At 41.6% G+C, this 27,474-nt stretch overlaps 1 protein-coding gene across 4 annotated transcripts in view; it reads right to left on the bottom strand.

Moving 5' to 3' along the window:
* Nucleotides 1–26,812, bottom strand: part of LOC124117277 (regulator of G-protein signaling 12-like) — a 63,763-nt gene extending 36,951 nt beyond the window's left edge. Inside the window, exons 1-2 of one of the 4 annotated variants that reach the window (XM_046479087.2) lie at nt 24,268–26,812; nt 1,901–4,368 (exon numbers count right to left, since the gene is read on the bottom strand). In XM_046479087.2, coding sequence (XP_046335043.2) covers nt 1,901–4,368; nt 24,268–24,493 — 2,694 coding nt within the window. In that variant the 5' untranslated portion in view covers nt 24,494–26,812. Of the gene's footprint in view, nt 1–1,900; nt 4,369–7,379; nt 7,543–24,267 lie in introns of those variants that run through there. The other 3 variants (XM_046479084.2, XM_046479085.2, XM_046479086.2) reach the window with 3 other exon arrangements.
* Nucleotides 26,813–27,474: the final 662 nt, after the last annotated feature.

Below are 27,474 nucleotides of genomic sequence, written 5' to 3'. Positions count from 1 at the left end.
CAATATAAATATTCTTCCACAATTGGACATTCTCAAACATGGTACTGATGTCAAGCATATAACTTAAGGACAATAAAAGTATTTGGTGATCCTCCAAGTCAGATTTACCAAATGCAGTTATAGCAGACAATAACAGTACCGAAGAACACTTGAAGCAGTAATTAATCAATGTGAGCATGAACCTGTATCAACAGGAATGACGTCATTAACGTGATTGACAGATCAGTAGACTGGGGGACATTTCTACTGGTGTCATTCTCTCTGTAAGTCTTTGATCTTGCTATATTGATGCATCAATAATAATTAATGTTGATACTGTATCGATACTCAGTGAAGAATATCAATACTATATTATTAAGGTACTGCCACGGAAATGTTTACATATAACAAACACCAGGGCTAAAATGGACAATAAGAAGGCAGAAAGTTTAATTTTAAACATCGACTGGAACAGTCTTGTTATTATTTATTTGCTTACTAGCAGATCCAGACAGATTTTTTTATCTGCAGAGCTCCAGATAAGCTTTTGGTGTTGTTGGTATTTTACCCATGCATTTTAAAATCATTGGATATCAGTAATTCTATCTGGGTATTCAAATTTCTGTTACCCACTAGTTTTTACACATGTGGGTATTTAAGTTAAATATTTAAAAACACTATTCATCTAGTCCCTGCAAACTGGTGTCGTGTGGGTTCTAGAGCTTTATAGGTCTAAAGAATTCCACGACAATTCCACAAGAAAGTGTGATGGCAAATGATCATGATGTAACTGTCATCGTGGAGTTTGGCAAGGTTGACGGAATGCCCGTTTATAATTTCAAAATAAGTTGCTGATTTGCTAATCGAATATGCAAAGTTACTTCACAATATTTTGATGATATACACAAGTTTTATTTTTGTAGCGTATCTGTAATGTTCGTTGCGTATTTGATATGCTTGGATTTTATTTTACTGCGTATTTCTGCATTTCTGATGTGTATTTTACGCAGATACGCAGCTTATCTGGAGCTCTGATCTGTACTCATACAGAAACACAAATATTGTTATTAATCAATATCTTGATATATTGATACAAACTGTCCAATCAATGACACCCCTACTGAGAAATGTGAATCATTTGATGTAAGCAGTTGCACCTTTCCACAATGCAACCCACTCGCAATAATCTAAGGGGGACAACTCTTGCAAAGCAGCTGAGTGAAGCACCAGTAAAATAACACATTGGCCAACCCGTAACACTTTGCAGTGACTGCAGTAGACATGTCAAAGGAGTGTTTATGATCAAGTTCCTCAAGCTACTTGACAACAAGCACAAGACGAGTCTCTATGGAGTGAACCGAATGAGGACATCGCTTTCCCTTCTGTAATGACTATAAGCTAAATGAAATTGCAAGGTGTTGAATCAAAGGTTATCACAACTTCTTTTCCATGGTTTTCACATTCAAACAGTTTGGTTTGATAGGCAACAGAAGAGTAACATAAAATCTGGCTTCTTACAACGATGACTGCAACATAGATTTTGCAAAATGAAACAATGACTATTCAGGGACCTTGTGTGACTCTGCAATGTGATACTGCCACAACAAACTGTAACTGGGCTTTACCGCTAAAACGTTTAAATAAAGGGCACAGTATACTGACTCAGAACTGACCAGTCCTTGTTTTACCCCGTTAATGGTGGGCGCTAGACAGAGTAACAACAAGTACCATCTTTTAATGTCTTTTGGTATGATGCGGCTGTGAATAGAATCCCGGACTTTCCGCTCTCCAGATGGATGCTCTACCTCTAGACCACAGAGGCGGTCCTATTGACTAATGATACACCAAAGTCCATTCTGTCTTTTTTTAAATGGTGTCGTGAGAAAAATATGCAGCAAGAATTTGTTATATGACAACTTACCTTTCTAGCCAATGCGAATCCTTCGGAATATCGTCTAGGATCCTCATCTGCTAGACCGAGAGCTTTGTCTCTGTTAAGTCGTGAAATGATTCCACGGACGAATGGATCGTCTTCCTCCTCAGAATCATCATCATCATCATCATCGTCACCTTGGAAGTACGGAATGGGAGGTGCTGAAGGGGATCTGCCGGCGTACTTGGCAAGGCTCGCTGCACTAAAGGCTCGCGGGCTCAGTTTCCCTGCAGCCAGGTCAACAGCCTCAACCTTCTCACTCTTAATGAAGTTTAACTGAGCAAATGGAGCCGACACTGGTCGTGGGGCAGTAAACCCATTCCTGCCTAGGAAACAATCCCGCGAGTCTTGGGACTCAGTATCACTGCTAAGATTCTGTTCGCTGGCATGTCTTTGTCTTGCTTGGAGTAACTTATGCATGCTCATACGCAATGTCTCGGCATTATTCTGTCTCTCAAGGTCATCTGATGACCTTGCTTTCCAGAGTGAGATCGGATCAGGCATTGCACGTGGATTAAGTTTGCTACCCTGCCAACATTCCTCGCTGCTTGTTGAAGTGTTCATTCCACGTCGGATCTCCATGGCCGACTGTGGTCGTGTGGAATTGTGTCTTGGTGTAGGCATAGTGTTCACTTCAGGAGACAAATGCTGAAGGGCATGGTTAGGGTTAGATCGTGTTGGGTTCCCAGAAGCCTCTGCTACTCCCTGATTCTGAGCAGCATCTACTGGCATGTCCACAACAAACACACGCTCGTTCACTTTGTCCTCACGGCCAAAGCCCAGACCACTGTCACTATTGCTGCTGTTGCTGCTGCTGCGCTGGATGGCCCGAACTGGGTCAGCGAGGGCTTGAGACTGGACAATATCATTCTCATACACACCACGAGGACGGTCCTTGTAGAGATTGGCTACAGATAATATTATTGGAGTTGCAGAGCGAGGGAACTCCAGACACCTTTGTGTTTCAGGATCGACAGTACACTGAATGTTGAAGGCTTTGGCTTTTTGAGTATGGCTGTTATGAGATCTTAGCTCTGGGTCCACCATGAAGATATGACACGAGCTGGCAGTCGGTGCATCATCCCTCTGCACACTCATCTCGCTCATATCATCACTTGGAGCATGAAGAGTCACAATTCCGAAGAACCGTTTATCGTCTGGACAGACACCACTGAACGCTAGCCTGTCCACTGGGTAATGAGCTATACCGGCTCCCATTGCATTTGTCAACTTGACACCATCAGGGTCTACTTCCATAAGAACAAGAGTGTGAATCTTCTGCTCGATGCGAAGTCTCCGCACTGCATTTCTTAAAGACTGAATTCTCTGGTGGGGTCTACTTGAGTTGCTTGGCATCTCGATTGAGCCAATATATCCCACGATAGCCTTGATGTCACCAGCAGGGGGCTGCATATCAAAGCTATCGTCATCCTCGGGGTACCCCGGACTTGCAGGAACAGCAGCAGCAGCTTCTGCTCCTTCTGCCTGCTGTTCCCGTGGCAACTGTCCTGGGTCGGACATCCCAGAGCTGGACAGGCCATGTGATGACACGATGCCAGATGTCGGGAACATACCCTGGAACCCTGAGATATTCTGAGAGTGAAGTTCTTGAAATTGGACAGATCCTGTTGACGTTATTGTAGCATTTTCCATGCCATTCAAACTTGACTTTGATGTTTGCTGGCAAGAATTTAAAGACGATTTTGAGCCTCGTTGGGGTGGGGGCGGCTTTGAGTTTTTATGCAAACTTGTGCGTGAGCTCTGTCCATATTGTACATTTGATCTTGGGTCTTGTTGAAGATTTGATTTTGAGTCTCTTAGTTGCTTCAAGCTGGCTCTGGACTCCTGCCTATGGGAGTTTTTATCAGCAGACACATACTGGTGAAAGGCAGATTGGTCTGAAGAATAAATTCTATCTTGAGACGCCCCATCAGTGAGAGACGAGTTCTGGGAGGTCTCAGACTCACCACCTATCACTTGCCTATGTCTTAGTTTCATGTTATCTCCCCTTACATCGGCCCCTCTGTGTGGTCGGCTATTAAGATCAGAATTTGAATGTTTATCTCTCGTGTTTCTTTCAAAAGCTTGTCTGGGACGAATACGATTTGGATATCTGGACTTTGTACGTGGTGGGTAATCATCGTCTGAGGAATCAGAGCTGTTGTAGTTCTCCGCCACCTGCAGCTCAAGAGTCCCTGTCGACAAGCCGACCATACGAACCACATCATCATGGCTGTAGCGGGACACATTCTCGCAGTTCACTGACACCAGATAGTCCCCTGGTTTGAGTCCGGCCTGTTCTGCGGGACTGCCGGCCACAATACAACTAAGGACACAGGGATGCTGGCCTGATATCGTGAATCCATAGCCCGACCTGCCCCGGGTCACCGCCACCGTCTTTACACCATGGATCGGGCGTTTCTTCCTCCTGCGGGGCTGATGCATTCCGGCCAATCCTGCAACGAAACAAAACAAATTATATCCATTATGCTTTACAATCTCACAAAGCTATTTGTGACTTAGGCATCTAGTTTTGAACCTGTCAAGAACAAATATGGTCAGTCTAGCAGTTCAGCTATGTCCATAACAAATATATTATGAGACAAATTTTGCAATAACGTGAGGCAGTTATTGTGTTTTATCTCTGATGTCTCTCCACACATATTTGATATAAACATTGTTTAACGAACTGTACATTAACTGATACTGCAAGTGACGCCAGAGGCATGGTGTGACTATGTGTATGGTGTATTTCATCAAAATTTGGTTTGGTTTGTTGTTTTACGCCACACTCAGCAATATTCCAGTTATATGATGGCAGTCTGTAAATAATCGAGTCTGGACCAGACAATCCGGTGATTTACATCATGAACATCGACCCACGCAATTGGAATCCATGACATGCATCAACCAAGTCAGCGAGCCTGACCACCCGATCCTGTTAGTAGCCTTTTACAAGCATCGTCGCCTTTTAGGGCAAGCATAGGTTGCTGAAGACCTATTCTACCCAGCATTTTTACGGGTCATTTTATCAAGAAAAGGGAGTCGTGAACACACGTGATAAAGCCACTTTTTTTAGGCAGGATGTATGGTAGTGCATCTTTCTGAGGGAAGAGTGTCCACTATCCTATACCAAAGCCTTGTTTCCTTCCTTGCCATTGCAAGCCTACTTTTCTTGGCTCAATCGCAGTGCCACCCTGTGTAGAAAACATGTTGTATCCCTTGTGATGAAAATGCATATCCAATCAGAAAGCTGTTCTTATTTCAAATGGCTTCACAAAGATGACTAGCATAGCAGAGGACCTGGTCGATCAGATAACAATACAATTCAGGATTTCATTCCTGGCAGACAAACAAAATGAAGATTACCACAGTAAAGTTACTTATCACTGGCGCATTTTGCTCTTACAATGACAGAGGCATAAAGACATACCAATATTTCCAAGTCTTCCACAATTGCAAATTTGAGCTTTCCAGTGGGCCATAAACATGATAAAGGATCCTTTTCATACAGAGTCCTTTATGACTGTTTTGAAACTTTTCACATACAAAGTGCAAATCATGCTATTTTAAAAATTACAAGATTTTTTTCTTTTAATCATACTTAAAATATGATAACATTTTAGTACTAAACTTTTCAACATGTTTAAAGTAGAAGTAAAAGTTCTAGCAGTCTATTAGATTTTGACCCCTGTCCCTACACTCCCCACAAACACCCCCTCTCTTTTATGTGTGTGTTGGAGGTGGCGGAGTTGTACATAGATGTATTATATTGAGGGCCTTGTATTGGGATCAATATTTTATCGCCGTACTGTTACTTGTGTGTTTTAGTGTCAGTGAGTGTGCTGGACAACATGAATAAATAAACACAGATGTGAGGCGAGGTGTTTCGCAGTAAATATATATAATAATTAAATTATTATGGCCTGATCAACATGGTGAATCACATCATCTTATTCATAACTATTGTTCCCAAGAATCTACAATCAAACAAAATCACTATTAAAACAATCTTTGAAATGTATATGTAAACCTGATAATAATTTGTGGCCTTGGCATGCCTTGTAACTTGTTCTTGCACAGTAAATTGATGAGTACCTGGACACATACCAATTGTCAGGTACTTTGCAAGAGAATATATGTCAATTTAAACAGCATGTCTGTGAACTCTAGTTTAAGAAGTGTCCATTGCATTAAATGCAACATCTGCAAGAGGAAATGTTTTCAGTTCACTCACAGCATCAATTATAGCATCCAGACCTACACTGACAATGGAAATGTAACAGTATCAGCAAAACTGTAGTCTCCATTTCAGGTAGATGGCCATATTCATTTGAATTTATGAACAGATATGAACTTAACCACTTGTATACCCGTGCATATAGTCAATAAAGAAATAAATCAAAGGTAGTCAAGTATTTGAGTATATGTCATAAGAAGTATTTTTATAGCTAATATTTTACATGTATAACAATGCCAACAAGATTCACTTTTATAAAAAAAATTAAAAAACTACAATTTACTGCATTAACCCAAACACTGATCTGACATCAAGATATAATATGTAAAATGATGATATAATATTATAAATAATGATATGTGTAGTTATATAAATCCTTTGTACTCTACTGTGTTATATCCCAAGACAGTAGACACGACAGAGCACTGTGAAAAAAATAATTTTAAAAGCATCACCATAAACATGTGTTTTTATGTCCACAAAAATAATTGAATGACAAATAAAATGACAAGACAGACATGCTGATTTGAAGGGGGCATAACAAAAAAATAATTAATGAAGGCGAAAATCTTGGGTTGTTGTTCCTGAAACAAAGGTTTTCTTGGTTGTGGCCTTACAGGACTGAACATATGATAAATAATGAATTTAAAACGAATACTGAACTGACGTATTTCCATCTACTTAATAATGGAAGGTGTCTGTCTCTTTTTATAACTTTAGTGAATTTGCATAACCAGCTGGTAAAATGTTTTACCTTTGGCACCAACATAAACAAGGCAAGACTGTTCTGGATATTTTGAAGGATCTGGTAAAAGATTAAATCACAAAAAAAATGAATAAATATCAATGAAATTTCAACACAGAATAGGTGGTGTGAGTTTTAACACACTCTGGACCCTGGGGGCGACCTCACGGATTTGATGGTACACATGTGGAGATCATGTACAGCCATGTACAATCTTTTCCTGTCTTTCTGTGCCAAACTCGGTCACCCTTTCTCTCTCTCGTTCCAGATTTCAACATGCTTCTAAGAGCAGCACGGAGAATAACTATCCCACGAGAGACCCAAACACGCCGTATATCCGACCACTGGTACCGATTTGAGATGCATACAATATTTTTAAAATAAAAACATGAAACTGAAAGTGACGTATACATACGGTGTTGATTTCACAAACAGGTAGATATGGCTTCGCGCACCTGTCTCCCAAATAAACACTTTCTTACCGATCTAATTTCAGACTTGTAATTGCCCGGTGCTTCTCGACATATCAACCATATGTCAGGCTGATATATCAGTTAGATGCTTCATAATGCCCAGAAAAATATTGGTAGACCCCTCAAGGTATTATTTGTTTTCAGCGGTTCAAGATGGACGACCGTTTGATGTCAGTGATGGTACGGACAATCTGATTGGTTCATTTCCTGTGACGTCATAACGCACCAAATTCAGATAGCAGGTGCCCGTTGTCTTTCAAATGGTAAATGCTGATAAACATGTACGTCGTGGATATAAATAGGCACAGATACATATTTAGGATAATTTATGTACGTTTTATTTCAAAGGATATAGATTCATACCTGACAACTCCCTGATGCTTTATTCTATTTGCCGTGCTTAGATATTGAATAAATGATATACAGTCAACAGCATATGCTAATAGTGGTATTAGCATTCTATATTCAGATGAGTATAAACGAGTGAAAATAAATACTTTTGTATGATACTGCACATGTGCACTGCAGAACGGAATACATTAGGATGCATAAACAACCCGAATTAAGTTGCTGAATAAACAATGACAACATTGCCATATTTTGATCACTGCCGTTACAATGTAAGATTGAAACTGTTACCACATGCATAAAACAATTATAATTTACAAAGTTGATGAATTGTGGAAGTGAATTGAGATTTCATATTACAAGGGTATCCTGGAGTAGGGAACAAAAACCGAAAGGTGACCTATGGACAAAACATTCGTCCTGTGTAAGTTATACCAGACAGAAGTCCTTCCTTAACGAAACCAGAGAGGCTATAAAAGATTATATATAGATTCCAACAGCTGGGGCCAACGCAACTAATATTTTACGTACGATTTCTGAGATCGAGAGTTATGTCCCTTTGACCCTATATCGTTTGCAGATGTTCGCCCAATCGTGCAACAGGAACCATTGATTCGGTTCCATTATTACACATGTGGACATTACATATGGTTGTGCTTGTCAGAACGCATCTCACATGGCAACAGCAGTAGAATTTTAGCTGCAGTAAGTATTACTTGTTTTGTTACACTGACAAATACAAAATAATGGTTTATTTTTGTGAGAATATATCTGAAACTGTCAACTCTCAGAATTACTCGTGATATCGGGATAAACACAGGTTCAAACTATTTACTAAACATAATATTCTATTCTTTATCTCGAAGTCAGAGTTTTCTATTCCTATATACCGTAATATACATCAGGAGTCACGTGTCATATTACAACTACCTCATTTAAATATCATACACACGAACGTAAGTTGCCCAGTTAAATGTTGCAGTAACAGGAATGAATATAATGTCTCATGAATGGGTTATGAAATATATTCGGACACAGTTTACGATCTACGAGAAGCGACCTACGTAAACAAGGACCTAATTTCAACGGTACAGCCACGTTTAACTATACATGAATATTTCATTTACTACGGATATGACGAACCTATTTTAACAGTACAGCCACTTTTAACTATACATAAATATTCTATTTACTACGGATATGGCGAACTTATTTCAACAGTTCATACATGTTTAACTATACACGAATGTTTCATATACTACGGATATGACGAACCTATTTCAACAGTACATACACGTTTAACTATACATGAATATTTCATTTATTACGGATATGACGAACCTATTTCAACAGTACACACATGTTTAACTATACATGAATATTTCATTTACTACAGATATGACGAACCTTTTTCAACAGTACATACATGTTTAACTATACACGAATGTTTTATATACTACGGATATGACGAACCTATTTCAACAGTACATACATGTTTAAATACAGGAATAGTGTATATACAACTGATATAACGAATTTATTTCAACACGTCAGCCATGTTTAACTATACTTGAATACTTTCTATACTACTCATATTCTGAACATATTTCAACGGTACTTCAGTGTTCGTCATAACTATATATGATTGAAGGCATAAGAATATTTCTTTCGACGGATATAACGAACATATGTTCACGGAACCTGAATGTTCGTTACTAACTACGGATATAAATAACCAATTTGATGCTACATCTAAGTTAGTTACAACCCTCTTTCTCTGTTAGACAACGTGGTTAGCATCATGCACTACAGTGTCGTGTGTGGTTTATCCCGACTGATGTCGACATGCTTGTACAGTTAGACATGCATCTGTTGACTCGAACTGCTCTCGTCAGGGTTACCGAGGAAACGCGAGACCTAAACAAACACAGTAGCAAACATCAAAACAGAAGCTTGGAGATATCTTGTCTTTTCTTTAACTGCATCTTTCGAGAACATCCGCTCGGACAAACTGTTGACGCGGGAGTGTAGGAAATATCAGCAGTCAATATTGACCTGCTTGGAACGGAGAAAGGGTCAGTTCTCTCCAAACAGCGGAGCGGGAGTAATCGGGCATGTATAACACTTACTGGCGGATCAAGACAATGTTTGAAATTTTTTTGGTGGAAGTTTGGAGATGGTGACATTTTCAAAAAACATCCCGCCAACAATACACTATATGTAGAAGACACCAGGAATTCTTGGTAAAAAGTTTGTCGGAATGTGTCATCTTTTTCCACATCGTCGTTTTCTTCCTCTTTTTACACCCGATACTGTTGCAATTGTCGCCAGTCAATATTTATTTCATAATATTTTTAATGTTAGAACGGTGCACGTGTATGACTAGCTGTCGCTATGCACACAGTAGTTTCGTTTACTCTGTGTAAAACATATATTTTACACATATACCATACATCACTAAATAAACGTATTCCTCACTTCCTCTCTCAACATAATTTCATATATATCCTAAAAAGGATGTGTGTGTGTGTGTGTGTGTGTGTGTGTGTGTGTGTGTGTGTGTGTGTGTGTGTGTGTGTGTGTGTGTGTTTCGGTTAGGGGTTGTCGTGTTTTCTTTTTGTTCTTTCTTGTTACACACACACACACACACACACACACACACGGGCGCGCGCGCACACACACACACGCACACACCTGAAAACTAATTATATAAAATAAAGAAAATTTCACACAATTTAACAAACTGCAAAAGAAACAGTAAAACAGCCCTAAATAGTATAGGATATGTACTGTAGAAGCCGTATATATATAGTACATATTTGTTATTACCTACTCGGGAAGACATCCAACTGTACGTTTCACTGTCTCAACCACGCTCAAGGGAACACACGACCGTTATCATGTAATCCATTAACTTATGACCTATAACCCTGAGCCGTTCAGGCTATTGTGACCCGTAAGCGTATTATCGGGAAACGCTTTCTCTAGATTGATTACCTGGAGATTATACAACAGGTAATTAGCTATTAATTGTGTGAGCACACGCGGAACCTGTGAAACGATAACCACGACATCAATAGCCTGCAGTCTGTTTCCACCATTGTAAATTGTCATTTAAAATCTTTAGATCTGTGATAGATGGAATTAAAAATGTATTTCTTCAAAACATCAAAGGACGAAATACAGATCAGTGTAAATACTAACTACAGTAATTATTTATCGTGAGTGTAGTGATCTTCATGGGAGAAGAAAATATTCTGAACCCCTTGTTTCTAACATTTTGCTCGTCATATAATTACAATAAATCCCTACATATATACATGTATATGGCAGTCCTATGTAAATTAGGTTCAAGAAATTTAAGACCCACTTTACTGGTACTTTAACTCAAATTGTATGATACATATCTTTAAAGTGAATCATCGAGCGACAGCTAAAAACTGGAAGCCCTGAACTAATACATGGCCGTAATACTTTACAATGGAATTGCCTGTCTTCACGATGCATCGGTGTTGTACCTATGTGACTTAGAGGACTAATGTGTAGAATGTGCAAGTGAGGCTAAAAAAGTCTTGATAATGTAAGCCTCGTTTTCGGATGGATCAACCAGCGCTTGGAATGAGCGCTCAATGTCTACCTCTAATGATTAATCTACTTACACAGAGTCAACGTTTCAGTGTCGCATGGCATTTAATACAACATAAACCCATATAAATGATTGAGTGAGTATGGTTTTACGCCGCTTTTATGCAACATTCCAGCAATATCACGACGGGGGTCTCCAGAAATGGGCTTGACACATTGTACCCATGTGGGCCTATATGCAAGCACTTGGCAACATGGCGAGGAGTATAAACCTTATACAACACATCGGATGATGACGGGAGACTGCCTTATATGAATGCTTTCTCAAGATATGAGGTGGTGAGGTGAAATGGGGTTTAACGTCGCGTTCAAGATTTTGCACTTATATAGCGACGTTCATGCACGCGTGTGTGTGTGTGTGTGTGTGTGTGTGTGTGTGTGTGTGTGTGTGTGGTAGGGGTGTCACGATAAATCGAAATATCGATATATTGCTTTTGGTAAGCACATAAAGTCAATAAATCGATTGTTAAATCAGTTTCCGATCAATAGTATCCATTTTAGTAAGGAACATCGATAGTTTCGATTGTACATGCAATGCTGTTCAAATTTGATTTTCTTTTGATCTTGAGTGGTGGTAATTTACCAATGGTAATGTGGAAGTTTCTTTTTCTTAAATTATTAGAGTAAACTTTACTTTTTCTTTGTTGTTATGGTTATCACATTCAAAGGAAACTTCAGTTCCAAGGTTTAATTCAACTCTAAAATCCATCTAAAATGATACAGTGAAAACTATCGATATTTATCGCAATAGTTTCTTTCAATATAAATAGTTATCGCAATAGTTTCTTTCAATATCAATAGTTATCGCAATAGTGATTTCCAGACCTATAATCACCCCTAGTGTGTGGCTGCTTGTACTAGTCCGGACTAATGCTGATTTATTGTGCTAGCCCACTGTCTTGATATGCCGCAGTATAACTTGAATACCCCACTCAGATACAGCATACTGACTCCGAGCTGAACAGGCCTAATTTTATCCCCTTTAATGCCGAGCGCCAGGCAGGGTGACAATAGGTACCATCTTTTAACGTCTTTTGATATGACGCAGCCTGCGATGAACCTCCGACCTTCCGCTCTCCCGGTAAAAGCTTTACCACTAGACCACGGAGGCGGTTCATTGTCTCCAGAACAAACGTCATACATAATTCCGACGTTCTTCAAGGTGTCCAAAGGCTAAAGAGCATTGGAGTATACCAGTATATTCGTACACCTGTTCTGGGCGACGAGCCCGGGGCCTATCGACCCGCGGGTCACCACCTCCGAACATCACGGCATGTTTACCGCAGGTATTTGCCGAAAACAGGGGACATCGACCAGGACAACGTTTTGGCGAGTCTACGTCCTTACAGCGTTGTCGACGACGTGCTACAAACACGGTCGTCACCTTTATTGCTGATTTCTTGGTTTTTCACTTTTTATGTTGCTGTTTTGGAACTTTTTGCATTTGTGTTTTGTGGATACAAATACTCCGTGTTGTAGTTATATGTTAACAGGTCGTTGATAAAACATTTCAACGTTGCACACACATGTTAGTCTAGCGGGTAAATGTGTGATTTTATTCTATTTCTTTGTGAATTAGACGCGCGTCAAGGGACTGCTTGTTTTTGTTACACAAAACTGAAAATCCAAGGTATTCACCACCGAGTGTTAGACCATATAGACATATCACATTTAATGCACCCTCCATGGGCTTATGGATTGCGTGGAATTCAGTCAAACCGTGTTTGATAAGACGCCATGAGAACGTGAGCTATAAATATTGGGACGTTTACTAACCCCTATACTTGATTTGATTTGGAATTATTAAGTCAAGTAGTTTTACCAGTGCTGTGGCCGGAGTAGGTGTTGCAGGTCAAGCTGGTCGTGAGCGGCGAATGGCTACACATGAACAAACGCCTCGACCAATATGGTCCGATTATCGCAAGTGAATGAGTTGGGTTTAACGCCGCTTTGAACAGTGTTCCAGTTATGTCAAGGCGTGTCAGATTAATTTCGGAGGACAGCCCGAAGTGATGCAGGTCTCAGACGTCCACCACCTCGGTGAAACCACAGAGCATGGGGATGGTGCGGACAAACCTCGAAACCTAATCGGGGCGAAACGGGATTGGAACACACAATCATAGGTTTCTTGCGTGCCCAAGGGACGCAACTCTGCACTGAAAATTTCGGCGCCTTAGACGAAGGTCCCATTCAATACTCCAATAAAGCATTTAATTGAATGCCACAACACTATTCAGATATAACATTCAGACGAAGGTCCCATTCGATGCTCCATTTTAACATTCAATTGAATGTCCCCCTAACATTCAGATATAACATTCAGACGAAAATCCCATTCAATACTCCACTGTAACATTCAAATGAATGCCCCACACCTTTCAGATATAACATTCAAATGAATGCCCCCACTCCATTCAGATATAACATTCAAATGAATGCCCCACACCATTAAGATATAACATTCAAATGAATGCCCCCACACCATTCAGATAAACATTCACATGAATGCCCCCACACCATTCAGATATAACATTCAAATGAATGCCCCACACCATTCAGATATAACATTCAAATGAATTCCCCCACACCTTTCAGATATAACATTCAGACGAAGGTCCCATTCATTACTCCACTGTAACATTCAAATGAATGCCCCCACACCTTTCAGATATAACATTCAGACGAAGGTCCCATTCAATACTCCACTGTAACATTCAAATGAATGCCCCCACACCATTCAGATATAACATTCAGATGAAGCCCAGCCCCCTCAAAGACAAACAATACAGAAATAGCATTCAAAGAATGCCCAAACAATATTAGGGGTAACATTCAAAATGAATGTCCCAGACAATGCTCCCATATAAAAATCAGATGAATGCCCCTATTAATATATTCAGAAAACACTCAAATGAAAGCCCCTATGATTCTGTTTGGAGGTGGAGTGGCCTATAGCTGTAAGTCCCATCATCAGTGTACATGACGAAATCTCGACATTTGCCGCTCAGGACTCATATGTTCCACAAATTTGAAATTCTCTAACTGGAAACGTTATTTGTTGTCATGCTTTACATACATGAACTTTCCCCAAAAGGAGTTCTTTTGACAGTTCATGTCAGGCCGGGTTAATCTTTGGAAGACGTGTATTACACAGACTTGGTGTGACAAGAGAAATGAGAATACTAAATATTTCATCTCTAAAACGTGTAGCAGAAATTCTGCGTAAATATTAGCAAAGGAAGTGATGCTCATAGGTCATTTCCCTGACATTGAAACTACATTGTGATATAAACGATTATGATCTACTAAAGACGTAATGTTATCCAACCTTTATCATTAGATGATTAGACACATCACACACAGGCAAAAGAGAGAGAGAGTTATTTATCGCACATCACAGTACACCTACAGCATTAGCTGCGACGAAAGTCAATCACCTCATTTAATGAAGCATACGTAATGTTGCATATTTGCCATGGTTACCGTGTAGCCCTTCATAATGACTGTTAGCTGTTCTAAATAATGCTGTGGCTACGTTGATTGTTAGCTGTTCTATATAATTCTGTAGCTACGTTGATTGTTAGCTGTTCTATATAATTCTGTAGCCACGTTGATTGTTAGCTGTTCTATATAATTTTGTAGCTACGTTGACTGTTAGCTGTAATATATAATTCTGTGGCTATATTGACTATTACCTCTTCTATATACTTTTGTATAGATACGTTGACCGTTACCCCATCTATAAAATTCTGTAGCTACGTTGACTGTTAGCTTTTCTATATAATTCTGTAGCTACGTTGACTGTTAGCTTTTCTATATAATTCTGTAGCTACGTTGACTGTTAGCTGGCATATATAATTTTGTAGCTACCTTGACTGTTAGCTGTTCAACATGATTCTGTATAGATACGTTGACTAATATCTGTTCGGGGTCACGGGTAGCCCAGTCGTCTAAGGCGCCGCAATTCGCTGTGCAGAGTTGTGTCCCTTGGGTACGCCAGGAACCTATGATTGTGGGTTCGAATCCCGGTTCGCACCGATTATGTTTACTGGTTTTGTCAGCACCAAACCCGTGCTTGTGGGTTTCACCGAAGTGGTCTGAGACCTGCATCACTTCGGGCTTCACTCCCACATTAAGCTGACACGCCATGATATAACTGGAATACTGTTAAAAGCGGCGTTAAACCCAACTCACGCACTTTTATCTGTTCAACATGTTTCGGGGGCTACCTGTAAGTAATTCTACCAAGCCGACCCATGCATATACATATACGGAGGTAATGACAGAGCTGGTACATATAATATTTACGATATTTATGTATGGCCGGTCTCCAATCGGGAATGTACCCCATCAGTGATGAGGGCTGTTACTGGTCCCCAGCAAGATGTGCAGGAGATCAGACTCGCCAACTCGGTTGATAGCATGTACTCCGACGGCGTGGCTTATTGCTTATGATATCAATCACTGGCTTGTGAGGCCCAGACTCGATTATTTACAAACCGCTGTCATATAGTTGCAGTATTATTCACTGCGGTGATAAAGAAACAAAAACAAACAACCAACCGGGAATATAGTTTGTTGGTTGGTTTGCTGTTTAACGCCGCACTCAGCAATATTCCAGCTATATGACGGCTGTCTGTAAATAATCGAGTCTGGACCAGACAATCCAGTGATTGATATCATGAGCATCGATCCACGCAATTGGGATCGATGACATGCTTCAACCAAGTCAGCGAGCCTGACCACCCGATCCCGTTAGTCGCCTTTTACGACAAGCATAGTCACCTTTTACGGCAAGCATGGGTTGCTCAAGACCTATTCTACCCCGGAATCTTCACGGGTCCCGGGAATATAGACATTGGCAGACTTTTCTTACATAAAGGAACTCCCAACAAACCCCCGTGGTGACACACAGATCACCCGATAGAGGAACCAAGGAACGAATTGCCAAAGCTACTTTATGTACCACATTAGCTATGATGGCCTCAATAACTTCAGAGTACAAAGGTGCTCTAAATACCCCTTTTTTGTTGGAAAACCTTTATCCTCACGGGGAAGATGTGAATACATTCAGCTGATGCAAAGTATATGATAACCCCGGGTGGTTGAATATTATATTCATACACGTTTCATGGTACTGGTTTTACGTTATAGAAACGAGGACATGGTTTACTAATTTGTTAAGGTGTTCTCAAAATGAAAGTCGTTCAGTGTAAACGATGAATCACCGTCTTTGTGTGGAACCAGTCTGGGTTTATACGGTGCCGTGGCATGGAAGCCCCAAGCACGTATCTGTATTAGCTCATCTCGTCAGGACAAGTAGAGGTAAAGTGATCATGCGTACTGTCTGTCCGTAAATCTGTAAAACACATCTATGACTTTTGTAGAAATGTTAAATGTTTGCGTGCATATTAGTTGGGACATGGTTGAATGTGGTCACGTGACTTTTAAACAGGATCTCAAGGGCTTTGTTGAGGAAAACAACGCCATACTTTCATAGAGACGGCTTGAGATAGTTTAGTTATTAGCCTGGTAGGAAGCTAAGCTAGGATTAAACTATAATAAGGGACTGAATTTGCAAAATGTTTTCGAGGGCTGGGTCTCCATAAAACGACGTCCCAGCTCTGAAGTGAGTAAGTGAATATTGTTTTACGCCGCTGTCAGCAAAATTCCAGCAATATAACGTCGGGGGACACCAGAAATAGGCTTCACACATTGTACCCATGTGGGGAATCGAACCCGGGTCTTCGGCGTGATGAGCGAACGCTTAAACCACTAGACTAGGTTAGTGTGTAGATTACCGGACCTTTTGTACACATGGGCCTCAAACGGATGTCCCAGATTTTCCGGGGGAGGGGCCAGCAGATTTAGTCGTGCCAGGGTGGAATGATCGCGGGTTTGAATCCCAGATTTGTCCTGATCCATGGTTTGTTAGTACCATTTCCGTACACGTGGAGTTCACCAAGCAGTAATCGTCAGATACCTGTATCAGCTCGATCTGTCCTCCCATTTTAATCACACACGCTGTGGTGTAACTGAAATACTGTTTAAAGCAGCGTTTAATCCAACTTACTCATTCACTCTTGATGACAAGCAGTCGAGCAAAGTTTCACCCTACCCGTAAGTTTACCATAATCAGATTCAAAGACCCCCCTGTGGATCCGGGTCAGAATACGTAAAAAGGCGACTATGCTTGTCATAAGAGACGACTAACGGGATCGGTTGGTCAGGCTCGCTGACTTGGTTGATGCATGTCATTGTATCCCATGCAATTGCGTGGATCGATGCTCATAATGTCAGTCGCTGGATTGTTTGGTCCAGGCTCGATTATTTACAGACCGCCGTCATATAGCTGGAATATTGCTGAGTGCGGCGTTAAACAACATACAAACAAAATATCAATGAAACAAGAAACGGCGGTCTCGTTTTTCGAGTATAATTATCACTGCAAAAAGATCACTGATTCGGAAACGTGAGTTTGCAGGATAAACGAGACTTCTAAACTAACGAGGGAGTTAAGTTGTAACCAAGACCACTGGTATATATCACAATGTAGCCTGTCATGTTGTGTTTCTAGTGTAAAAGTTACACTCTTTGCGCTCGTGTGTCATTCAATAACCTCTCTGCTCACAGCAACAAATAAATATCACCACTTTGTGCTATCCGCGCCATTAAACAACCTCATTACCTTCGTACCTCTCTACATCACTTGTCCCCAACTTGTATATTCATGATTCAAATAAAAACTGTTTTCAATAAAAAAAATCCCCCCCCCCCCCCCCCCCCCCCGACACACACAATGGAGTTTAGCTGTTGCAACATTATACACGTCCTAGCCTGACTGTTCAGCCTTATGATAACAGTATGGACACCCCTGTACAACTTGTCTACCTCGCCCTTCGCTCTCCGCAGAGCTACAGATAGGCTGCGTATCTGCGTGAAATACGCATCAGAAATGCAGAAATACGCAGTAAAATAAAATCCAAGCGTATCAAATACGCAACGAACATTACAGATACGCTACAAAAATAAAACTTGTGCGTATCATCAAAATATTGTGAAGTAACCCAGCGTATTCGATTAGCAAATCAGCAACTTATTTTGAAATTATAAACGGGCATTCCGTCAACCTGGCCAAACTCCACGATGACAGTTACATCATGATCATTTGCCATCACACTTTCTGGCGGAAGTATCGTGGAATTTTTGAGTCCTATAAAGCTCTCGAACCCACACGACACCAGTGTGCAGGAACTAGATGAATAGTGTTTTTAAATATTTAACTTAAATACCCACATGTGTAAAAACTAGTGGGTAACAGAAATTTGAATACCCGGATAGAATTACTGATACCCAATGATTTTAAAATGCATGGGTAAAATACCAACAACACCAAAATCTTATCTGGAGCTCTGCTCTCCGTATCCTTGTTCAAGTTTAGCAACTATTCAAGCTAGCGCACAGGAACCAATTTCCACTTATGTGTCAACGAGTATTACAAATATCCCGAGCAGCCTAATTGTCAGTAACTATATATCATCGCCTCTCGCATTCAGTAAACACAACCCTGATCTGGAGACGTGCTTGGCTCAATAGCTCTCAGTCCCCTTCAATAATGTGTCGGGGTACATGGGCTACGATAACTGTATTTACGCCTCCTAATAAGTACTGTTGACCATGTCTGTAAGCAATTCCAACACAACAAGGCAGCGTCGTCGGTCCACATAAACTCGTGGTCAGCGACAACACAATTAGCCCGTGTCCGCCACACCAGGGAGACCACGTGACGACACTTTACGCACACCTGCCAACTCTACTTCTTTAATCCTACAAGCGGCGTCGAGAACACGTTTAGAAGTGCTAAACTGTTCCATGTTAATCACTTGGCTATTTGTGTGATATTGTCCCCGATAATAGACTGTTGGTCACTTGTTGTATACACGGGTGATATACGCTCTGTTATAGCATGGGTGTGATGTATGACGCCTATTTCAGCATAGATTACCTTCATACATGCATATCACAAACTTCTACGACATTCCTGGTTAAACCCTAGGCTTATCATGCTAATATAGACGCCGTGTTAAAACCAGGTATATCGGCTTGGCATTTACACACAACCTGGGTTAGGCCTGTATTGTGAGCAGTGTTCAAAGTGACTTCACCATCTGATCCCGCATCTCAATGACCTGCTCGGCAAACATCCCCTTGGCGGATCCTTCATCACCTCTTGTTGTAACTGTATCTAACTCTCTCGTCACACTCGTTATTTATCTGTCAAACACCTATTACGTACGAAATAGCTTGAAATTCCGGGTACGTTGTCAATAATCTGACAAAAAGTACTCCTCTCAATATTTGTTATGCAAATTCAGATAATCTGATGATTGGAGACATATCTTAATTCACATGGCCCCCAAACACCATCTGAAAAAGATTGTTTTCGTTGCATTAGTATTTCTTAATCGTTGACTCCTAGAGTTTTTAGTTAATATTGTCTCTATTCCACGTGTAGCCTAGTCAGGGTGAGTGAGAATGTGTGTGTGAGAGTGTGTGTGTGTGTGTGTGTGTGAGAGAGAGTGTGTGTGTGTGGGTGTGTGTGAGAGAGAGAGTGTGTGTGTGTGAGAGAGTGTGTGTGTATGAGTGTGTGTGTGAATGTGAGTGTGTGTGTGTGGGTGTGTGTGAGAGAGAGAGTGTGTGTGTGAGTGTGTGAGAGAGAGTGTGTGAGTGTGAGAGAGAGTGTGTGTGTGAGTGTGAGTGTGTGTGTGAGAGAGAGAGAGAGTGTGTGTGTGTGTGAGTGTGTGAGTGTGTGAGTGTGAGTGTGTGTGTTTGAGTAATAGTTGACATCAACGAAGCCCTCCGAATACAACACATGCAGCACCTGCAGCTAAGACTTGGACACTCAAGATGACCTCCCATGTAAATACTACAGTGGCCGACGTGGTCACTCAATATCTCAAAACCTTTGATATTCTTGGGGAGTGGGTTTTTTATTTGAAAAAAACCAACTTGTTCCAAGGAAAAATGGAAATACTTTAGGGGCGTGATGAAGGAGTAAGTATATACTCCGAAACGTTGTTCCTCATAATAAAAAAGTTGACATTCATAAATTCTTTCAAAGGCTGGAAATAAATTATTCTCATGTTTTACCCGCTTAACAATGATTCGGTGTAAATGCTCGATGTCCTGGAAACAAATCGAATTGTCCGATTCCGCGAGCAGCGAACTAGTGGGACCTCTATTTCCCCGGGTGGCCATGGGAAGTAGCCTCACGGCTGCAGAGGCCAAGTCTCTAAACATTGCCTCTGATGTTCTGGACGAACCAAGGACGTCTAAGTGTTTATTGAGAAAACAGCAGACGTCAAGGATTGCGACCATATTGTGTTCCATTGGAGTAAACACCCCAAGCACATGGAAGAACCTGTTATTATCCACCTGCCCTAATTGTGTTTTACCTGCCCTAATTGTGTTGTACCTGCCCTAATTGTGTTTTTCCTTCCTTATTTGTGTTGTACCCGCCTGAATTGTGTTGTACCTACCCTAATTGTGTTGTTCATTGTGCTTTTTCAGACACAATAAAACCAGTAAAGCCACCATGATTGAAACTCAATGGAGAAACTCTATCGTCATTACCGTTTGATAATAATCCTACATATTCTCAAGAGTGGTCAAACGCGTTCTCAAAAATGCTCCAACATGTCCCAAGGGCGACAATCATTCAATATAGATCAGTATCCCATTAGAGATGATTCATAGCGCCCTAGGCTGACCTTCTTGCCCGTGCAGCACGAGAAAGGACAATTAGTGACCACTGATCACATGATCCGTGACACACGAAGGATGACAACCTGTGCCCACTGACCACATCATCTGTGACACACAAGGGAGGGCAATCTGTGACCACTGACAACGTGATCCGTGCAAGAACGAGGTGGCATAATCTTTGAAAATCTGTGACCACTGACTACATCATCTGTGACACACAGGAGAGGGCAATCTGTGACCACCGACCACGTGGTCCGTGCAAGAACGAGGTGGCACAATCTTTGAAAATCTGTGACCACCGATTTCGTCCTCCCACCAGGGCAACATCCCTCCAGTAATTGTTGTCGTACTTATACAGACTTTTACATCAATTACATGCATAAATGCTTTCAAATAGTGTCACCTGGGGGTATATACAGGTGTTAGCGTTACCACTCCCTTGATTACAGGTGTTAACAGGTGTTATATATACTCTAAGTTGAGGGAGGACATGTGCATAGCATATTTCAAAATTCCAAATTTGTTCTCCAAATTAAGTAAGCAACCCTAAAAGCCCACATAGGCTGCCCCATCTTTTCGGACATACCCTTTTCGACCAAACACTAAATGTCCTGGCGGGCCCGTGCTCGAAATGCGCATATATCGGACAGCGTACGTTAAACTCCCAATTTAAGTAAGTATGGACACACGAAACGGAAATCATATACTATGAAGTTAGAAAAAACTACGTGGATTACATGGGGTTTCTTTAAGTTTTTCCCTAAAGGAAATCGGTCGTTTGAAATAAAACGTCGACTGACATTTCCTTGATGAGTGCTTGCATTACTTTTGCAGTTCTTACTCGGAAGTGGTACTTACAGTATTCAGTGATTATATTTAGAGTGACGTTCCTACACGCCCAGATAGCATGTGTTCACTCTCGTCATGTCCTGATGGAGTGGGTGAGTGAGTGAGTATGGTTTTACGCCGCTTTTAGCAATATTCCATCAATATCACGGCGGGGGACACTAGAAATGGGCTTCACTCATTGTACCCAAGTCGGGAATCGAACCCGGGTCTTCGGCGTGACGAGCGAACGCTTTAACCACTAGGCTACCCGACCGCCCCTGTTCTGTTGGCACGACGTCAGTGAATATGCATTTGTGGGACTGACCATTTGATATTCTGCGGGTATGGGATGGGATAGGATGGTATTGGGATTCTAAATTGAGACAAGGGACGTTTTCAGCTATAGATAGAAAACCAGATATATTTTGATATACCTGTTGACTGACATACTCGATGAGTGATATACTTTTTGACTGGCATACTCGTTGAGTGATATACCTGTTGACTGATATACCTGTTGAGTGATATACCTGTTGACTGATATACTCGTTGAGTGATATACCTGTTGACTGATATACTCGGTGAGTGATATACCTGTTGACTGATATACTCGGTGAGTGATATACCTGTTGAAAGCGGCCTTAAATACCTGATACACTAACTCCTGTTTGCTGTTATTCCAACTATCGACGCTGTCGATGTGGTTCATCATTACAACGTTATCACCCGTAATCCATTATTCATCAGCTTCACTCTATTGTTTAACAGACCCGTGAAGATCCGGGGTACAATAGGTCTTCAGCAACCGATGCTTGCCGTAAAAGGCGACTATGCTTGTCGTAAGAGGCGATTAAGGGGATCGGTTGTCAGGCTCGCTGACTTGGTTGATACATGTCATCGTATCCCAATTGCTGGATTGATGCTCATGATGTCAATCACTGGATTGAGCGACGTTATAAACAAACATTGTTTAACAAACAATATGAGAGTTCCAACCTTCTTCATCTGGTACAGACAGAACCGTCACAACTGTGCGCTTAGTGCTTGAAGATGTCATTCCTTATTTCGTCTGTTGTTTCAGTATCGTTCCCCGTGTGCCCCATGCACATCAACATTCTGCTCAATAATAGAACGGCGGGCTTAAGTTTCAAAGCCAACTTTCTCACCCAACCCCACAGCAAACAGTTTATTTGCGTTTTACAGAAAAAGATTATTGACATAGTGTTCTCATATTCCCAGTTCTCATGAAAACAATGTATACTTTGACATAAGCCCTGACCGTCCAACATGGCGAAATGACGAGGGCAGATCAAGTTCCTCGGATCCGCAAACATCGCCATTAAAACCAACGAACTTAGATTTACTCAACCAACAGTGCTCGAAAATATAAACACTCCAGCATATGACAGCGGTCCCTTAAACCCATTTCCTTTAATCCCCCCAACTGTCAAGTTATCTACAGATGATAACAGTGGCGATATGAACCTCTTAACCTCGGCCCGTCTCTCAGCAAACACCCCCATCAGATCAGTGTGCAAACGCGGGGGTCAGCACACTTCACTCTCTCAAAACGTTTATTGGACCCGAAGTCCATTTTCTGTAAAAAGTCAAAATGTTTATGATTCGGTGATTTGTCACGTTTCTTTAATGCTCTGATATCGTAGGAAGTGGACCCTGAAATTGGTTATGGGTCATTTCACATTAATAGCCCAATGTACCTTCAGACTGTAGGCATAAACAGTGTGTATAACCTTTAATAGACCCTGTGTATTGTATTCTGTAATGTCACAAGACAGGTCAACGTAATGGCTATACTATATTTGAGGGTCCTGAGAAGGGCGTGCGCGCGCGCGTGTGTGTGCATGTAGGTGTGTGTGTGTGTGTGTATAGGCGTGCGTGTGTGTAGGGATGTGTGTGTGTGTGTGTGTAGGTGCGTGTGTATGGATGTGTGTGTGTGTGTAGGTGTGAGTGTGAGAAAGAGAGAGTGTGTTTAGGGATATGTGTGTGTTGGAGTGTGTTGGTATATGTGTGTGTGTGAGAGAGCGTGTGTGTAGGGATATGTGTGTGTGTGGTTGGGGTGGAGGTAAATAAGCCTTTATTGACACTACAGTAGGTACTTATGAAAACAATACTTCCATGCATGGGGTATATAACTTGACTATGGACTCTCTATTTATGATAATCTGGGTATATGTTAATCTCAGCTGCTTGTTTCTTACCCTTCAAGTCAGCATTCTCACTTGTACTGAACAATCGTTGAGTTTATCTAAACGTTTTACCTGAGCATATCAAAGACCTGTGATTATCTCACCTTCTCTGCCGGAGTCCTTGCTGTTATCTGTCTCCCCGGCGTCGTCTGAGAGGGGGTCAGCTGCGACCTCTGGAGGGAGAGGGAAAGCTTCTGCAGCCATTTGCACTTTGGTCCCGGACGATTGTCGTCTGCGCCGGATTGTCGTCTGCCCGGGACCCCCCTGCGAGTCCTCCTCGACTGCCTCCTTTCGGGTTGAGCGCTTGGGTACATAGCGGTATCGTAACATTTACAAGTTCCCACGCTTGTCATTCAGACACCTCATCAACAACAAACTTCTCCAGTTTCGATCACTATCAGGTATTCCTCTGTACTGCTGGGAATTATCTGAACAGGTTTGTTTGATTCTGATAACCAGAAGAACGCTGTTTCCACATTTAACTGAATATGCACAACACTGGATCTACACACACCTCCACGTGTTCCCTTCAACACGGAACACTTATCACTGTTAGTATCCCTGTAGATAAAAACAAGTCAAAGTGCGCAAGTCGTTGAACTTCCGACAACAAAGGTATTACAGTATACTACACGCTGTTCAACTCCATAGTTGGAAAATAAGATGAACCAAAAGTCACATAGACTTCACATCCAACAGAACACCACTAACACACGAGTTCTGAATATCCTTGTTCCAAAGACGATGCTCTCATCTGGGCGGTTCCAGATCTAGTTCCCACGGAGACCCACCTCATAGGTGGCGATGTTACCACAGATTCCCGCTGTGTATGTCATCACCGCGTCTTCAGAGGACGACACATCCCACCCTGTCGATCATAGTCGCCTGCAGCTACTACCACTACTACATCATCAGCTGGCGGGTGGATAGGTGCATGGATGATGTCAACGCTTCACTTACTTCCACTCAGCATCTGACATCACTGGGAGATCCCTTCAGACTGGATGCGCTGCTTTGATGACAGGGTTTAATCCAGTGCTGACACTGTGACACAGACGTGGAGCTCGCTCCCTCACAATGTTCTCCCGGTGTACGACAAACCGCCACAGCACGGCTATTGTCCGGGATTGCTAACTCGGGTGTGACAGGTTCCAGAAGGATAGCTTCAGCACACGATATGTTTCACTTCTGAATCTGCTCCGTGAAATAATTCAGATAAAGCCTTCATATAATATATTCCGGGCTGCTAGTAATGCATGGCCGGACAAATTGGAAGGAGATATATCATCCATATGTTTATTTAGAAAGCTAATCCAGGATATGATAAAGTACTTTATGAAACATACCTGTCCCCATAGTGTCTTCCTTTGAAGATGCCTATCCGGGCAGGCTATATAGATGTAACTTTCAGTAGATGATATGTTTATTCTTAATCCACTTGAGAAATAGTAAGCAGTACGTTGTATAGAAGCATATATGTATCCAATATGTCTTCTGGTGTTATCCTGTCAAGCCGATAGTGATTATTTTCAACAGGTGATGTGTTTGTTTTTAATCCACTGAATGAAAAAGTTGAACGCTGATGCAATGCACGATGGTTGCGCCAGTGTATTGCCTCTTCATCTGATGGAGATGAGGGGACAGAGAGTGGTTCTGAAAGAAGAAAATATTCAAGGTATTCCCCTCTTCTGGTGCGAGAACCGAAAACATCAAGAGGATGATCACTAGCAGACGATATATGTTTATCCCGCGATCTGTTCAATGAAATGATATACCCACGCTGATCTGTTTGTCCACATGTCGTTTGAAACAGTGATCTCAAAGTCGTCCGCAAACCTGGACATGCGTTGATCCGTCACAAATCCAGTCCAAGATAATACCCAATTTGTAATGTGGATTACCGGAGTTCAATAGCTATTGTTATGTTGAAGAATCAGAACAGACGATACAATGTCTTCCTTGTGAGTGATGGTGTTTTCTCAGTACAAACTGTTGACAAATAGGCCTCTTGAAGTTTGTTGATACAGTTTCGAGTGTGTCTGATCCTGATAATTAAGACAGTTAACACCTATCCGCCAGCGAGGGTCACGTTTCTCTCGAAGTAAGTTTGTTGAATTCTGTATGCAGTTGGCGATGCGGGGAGAGACTCGGCCACACTCGTTCATAGTGCGGACAGATCCTACATACATACACTTGTTCCTCGAGTTGAATATCGCCCAGTGAAGCCTTAATGACAAGTGTCTTAGTGCGCAACGATTTAGTGACGCAGAGTAAATTATAACTTACACCTCTTTCACTAGTTGTCGAAAACACGCTGTCAAAACGATAAACTCAACGACAGGTGGTAGTGCTGCCGTGCACCATGCAGTGGCAGTTGCCACGGGCTGTGCACGCTGTGTGCACAGATGTATTAATCACACTACACGTACTGGTCTTCCATCGATTGGGTATGGGATCAAATGAATCTAGTATCACCTTGGTATCCAACGTATTGCTGCTGCATCAAATACCAATAAAAGTCACGCCACGAGAGGTCCTTTGACAATAAGACGCTTGCATTTTGTTCACTCGTGCATTTCTTAGCATTTGAAACACAATAAATCAGAATTGTACAGACCAGTGAGCGATGGGACGACAGGGATTGTGCTTTCGAGCCCACTAACGTATCCCGATAGCTGTCGGTGAACTAGGGGACTCACAGCTATCCAGGCTGTTTGACCGGGGACACCCGTAACATCCCCTCCTAATAGTTCAAGGATATTCGCAACTTGAGGAGTGTAAATAAATAGTTCTACTGCATCTCTACCCTTTCAACAAAAGCAGGTAAATAAACCTGCAGATTGATATAAATCCAATTTTGCGAAATAATCACGTGAACAAATCCGAGCGGTTTTGAATTTACACACACTGAAGAAAGGCCACGATCGGAAAGGAGTATTTCACTCTAGCGTACAACAGTTTTCAAAAGATGACGATCATCTTTTGAAGCAAGCTGTCAAATTGTCCAGACGTGCTGTCTCGTATCATCATAGTACATGATCGTTATCTTCTTATTCTGCATGTGTCGTCTGCTGCCTGTCACATGTCGTCTGCTACAATTCGTCTGCTGCTTATCGCATATCGTCTGCCAAAGTCCCACAGAAGGTAAATGTGACCTAGCAGTTGGTTCGGTCCGAGCGAGGGTCACCGAGGGCTTGAAGACGATAAACGAAGCGGTGTTGGCTGATCGATTGCAGAGGAATTCCAGTGCGAGCTCAAATGGAAGTCTGAGAAAGGGCTATAGTTCTTAAGATCAAACTTGCCAAGCAGAA

The sequence above is a fragment of the Haliotis rufescens genome, unplaced genomic scaffold (genome assembly GCF_023055435.1).
Source record: "Haliotis rufescens isolate VD_foot unplaced genomic scaffold, xgHalRufe1.0.p SCAF_12, whole genome shotgun sequence".
NCBI classification, from domain to species: Eukaryota; Metazoa; Mollusca; class Gastropoda; order Lepetellida; family Haliotidae; genus Haliotis; species Haliotis rufescens.
This window is presented reverse-complemented; position numbering and strand designations above follow the sequence as displayed.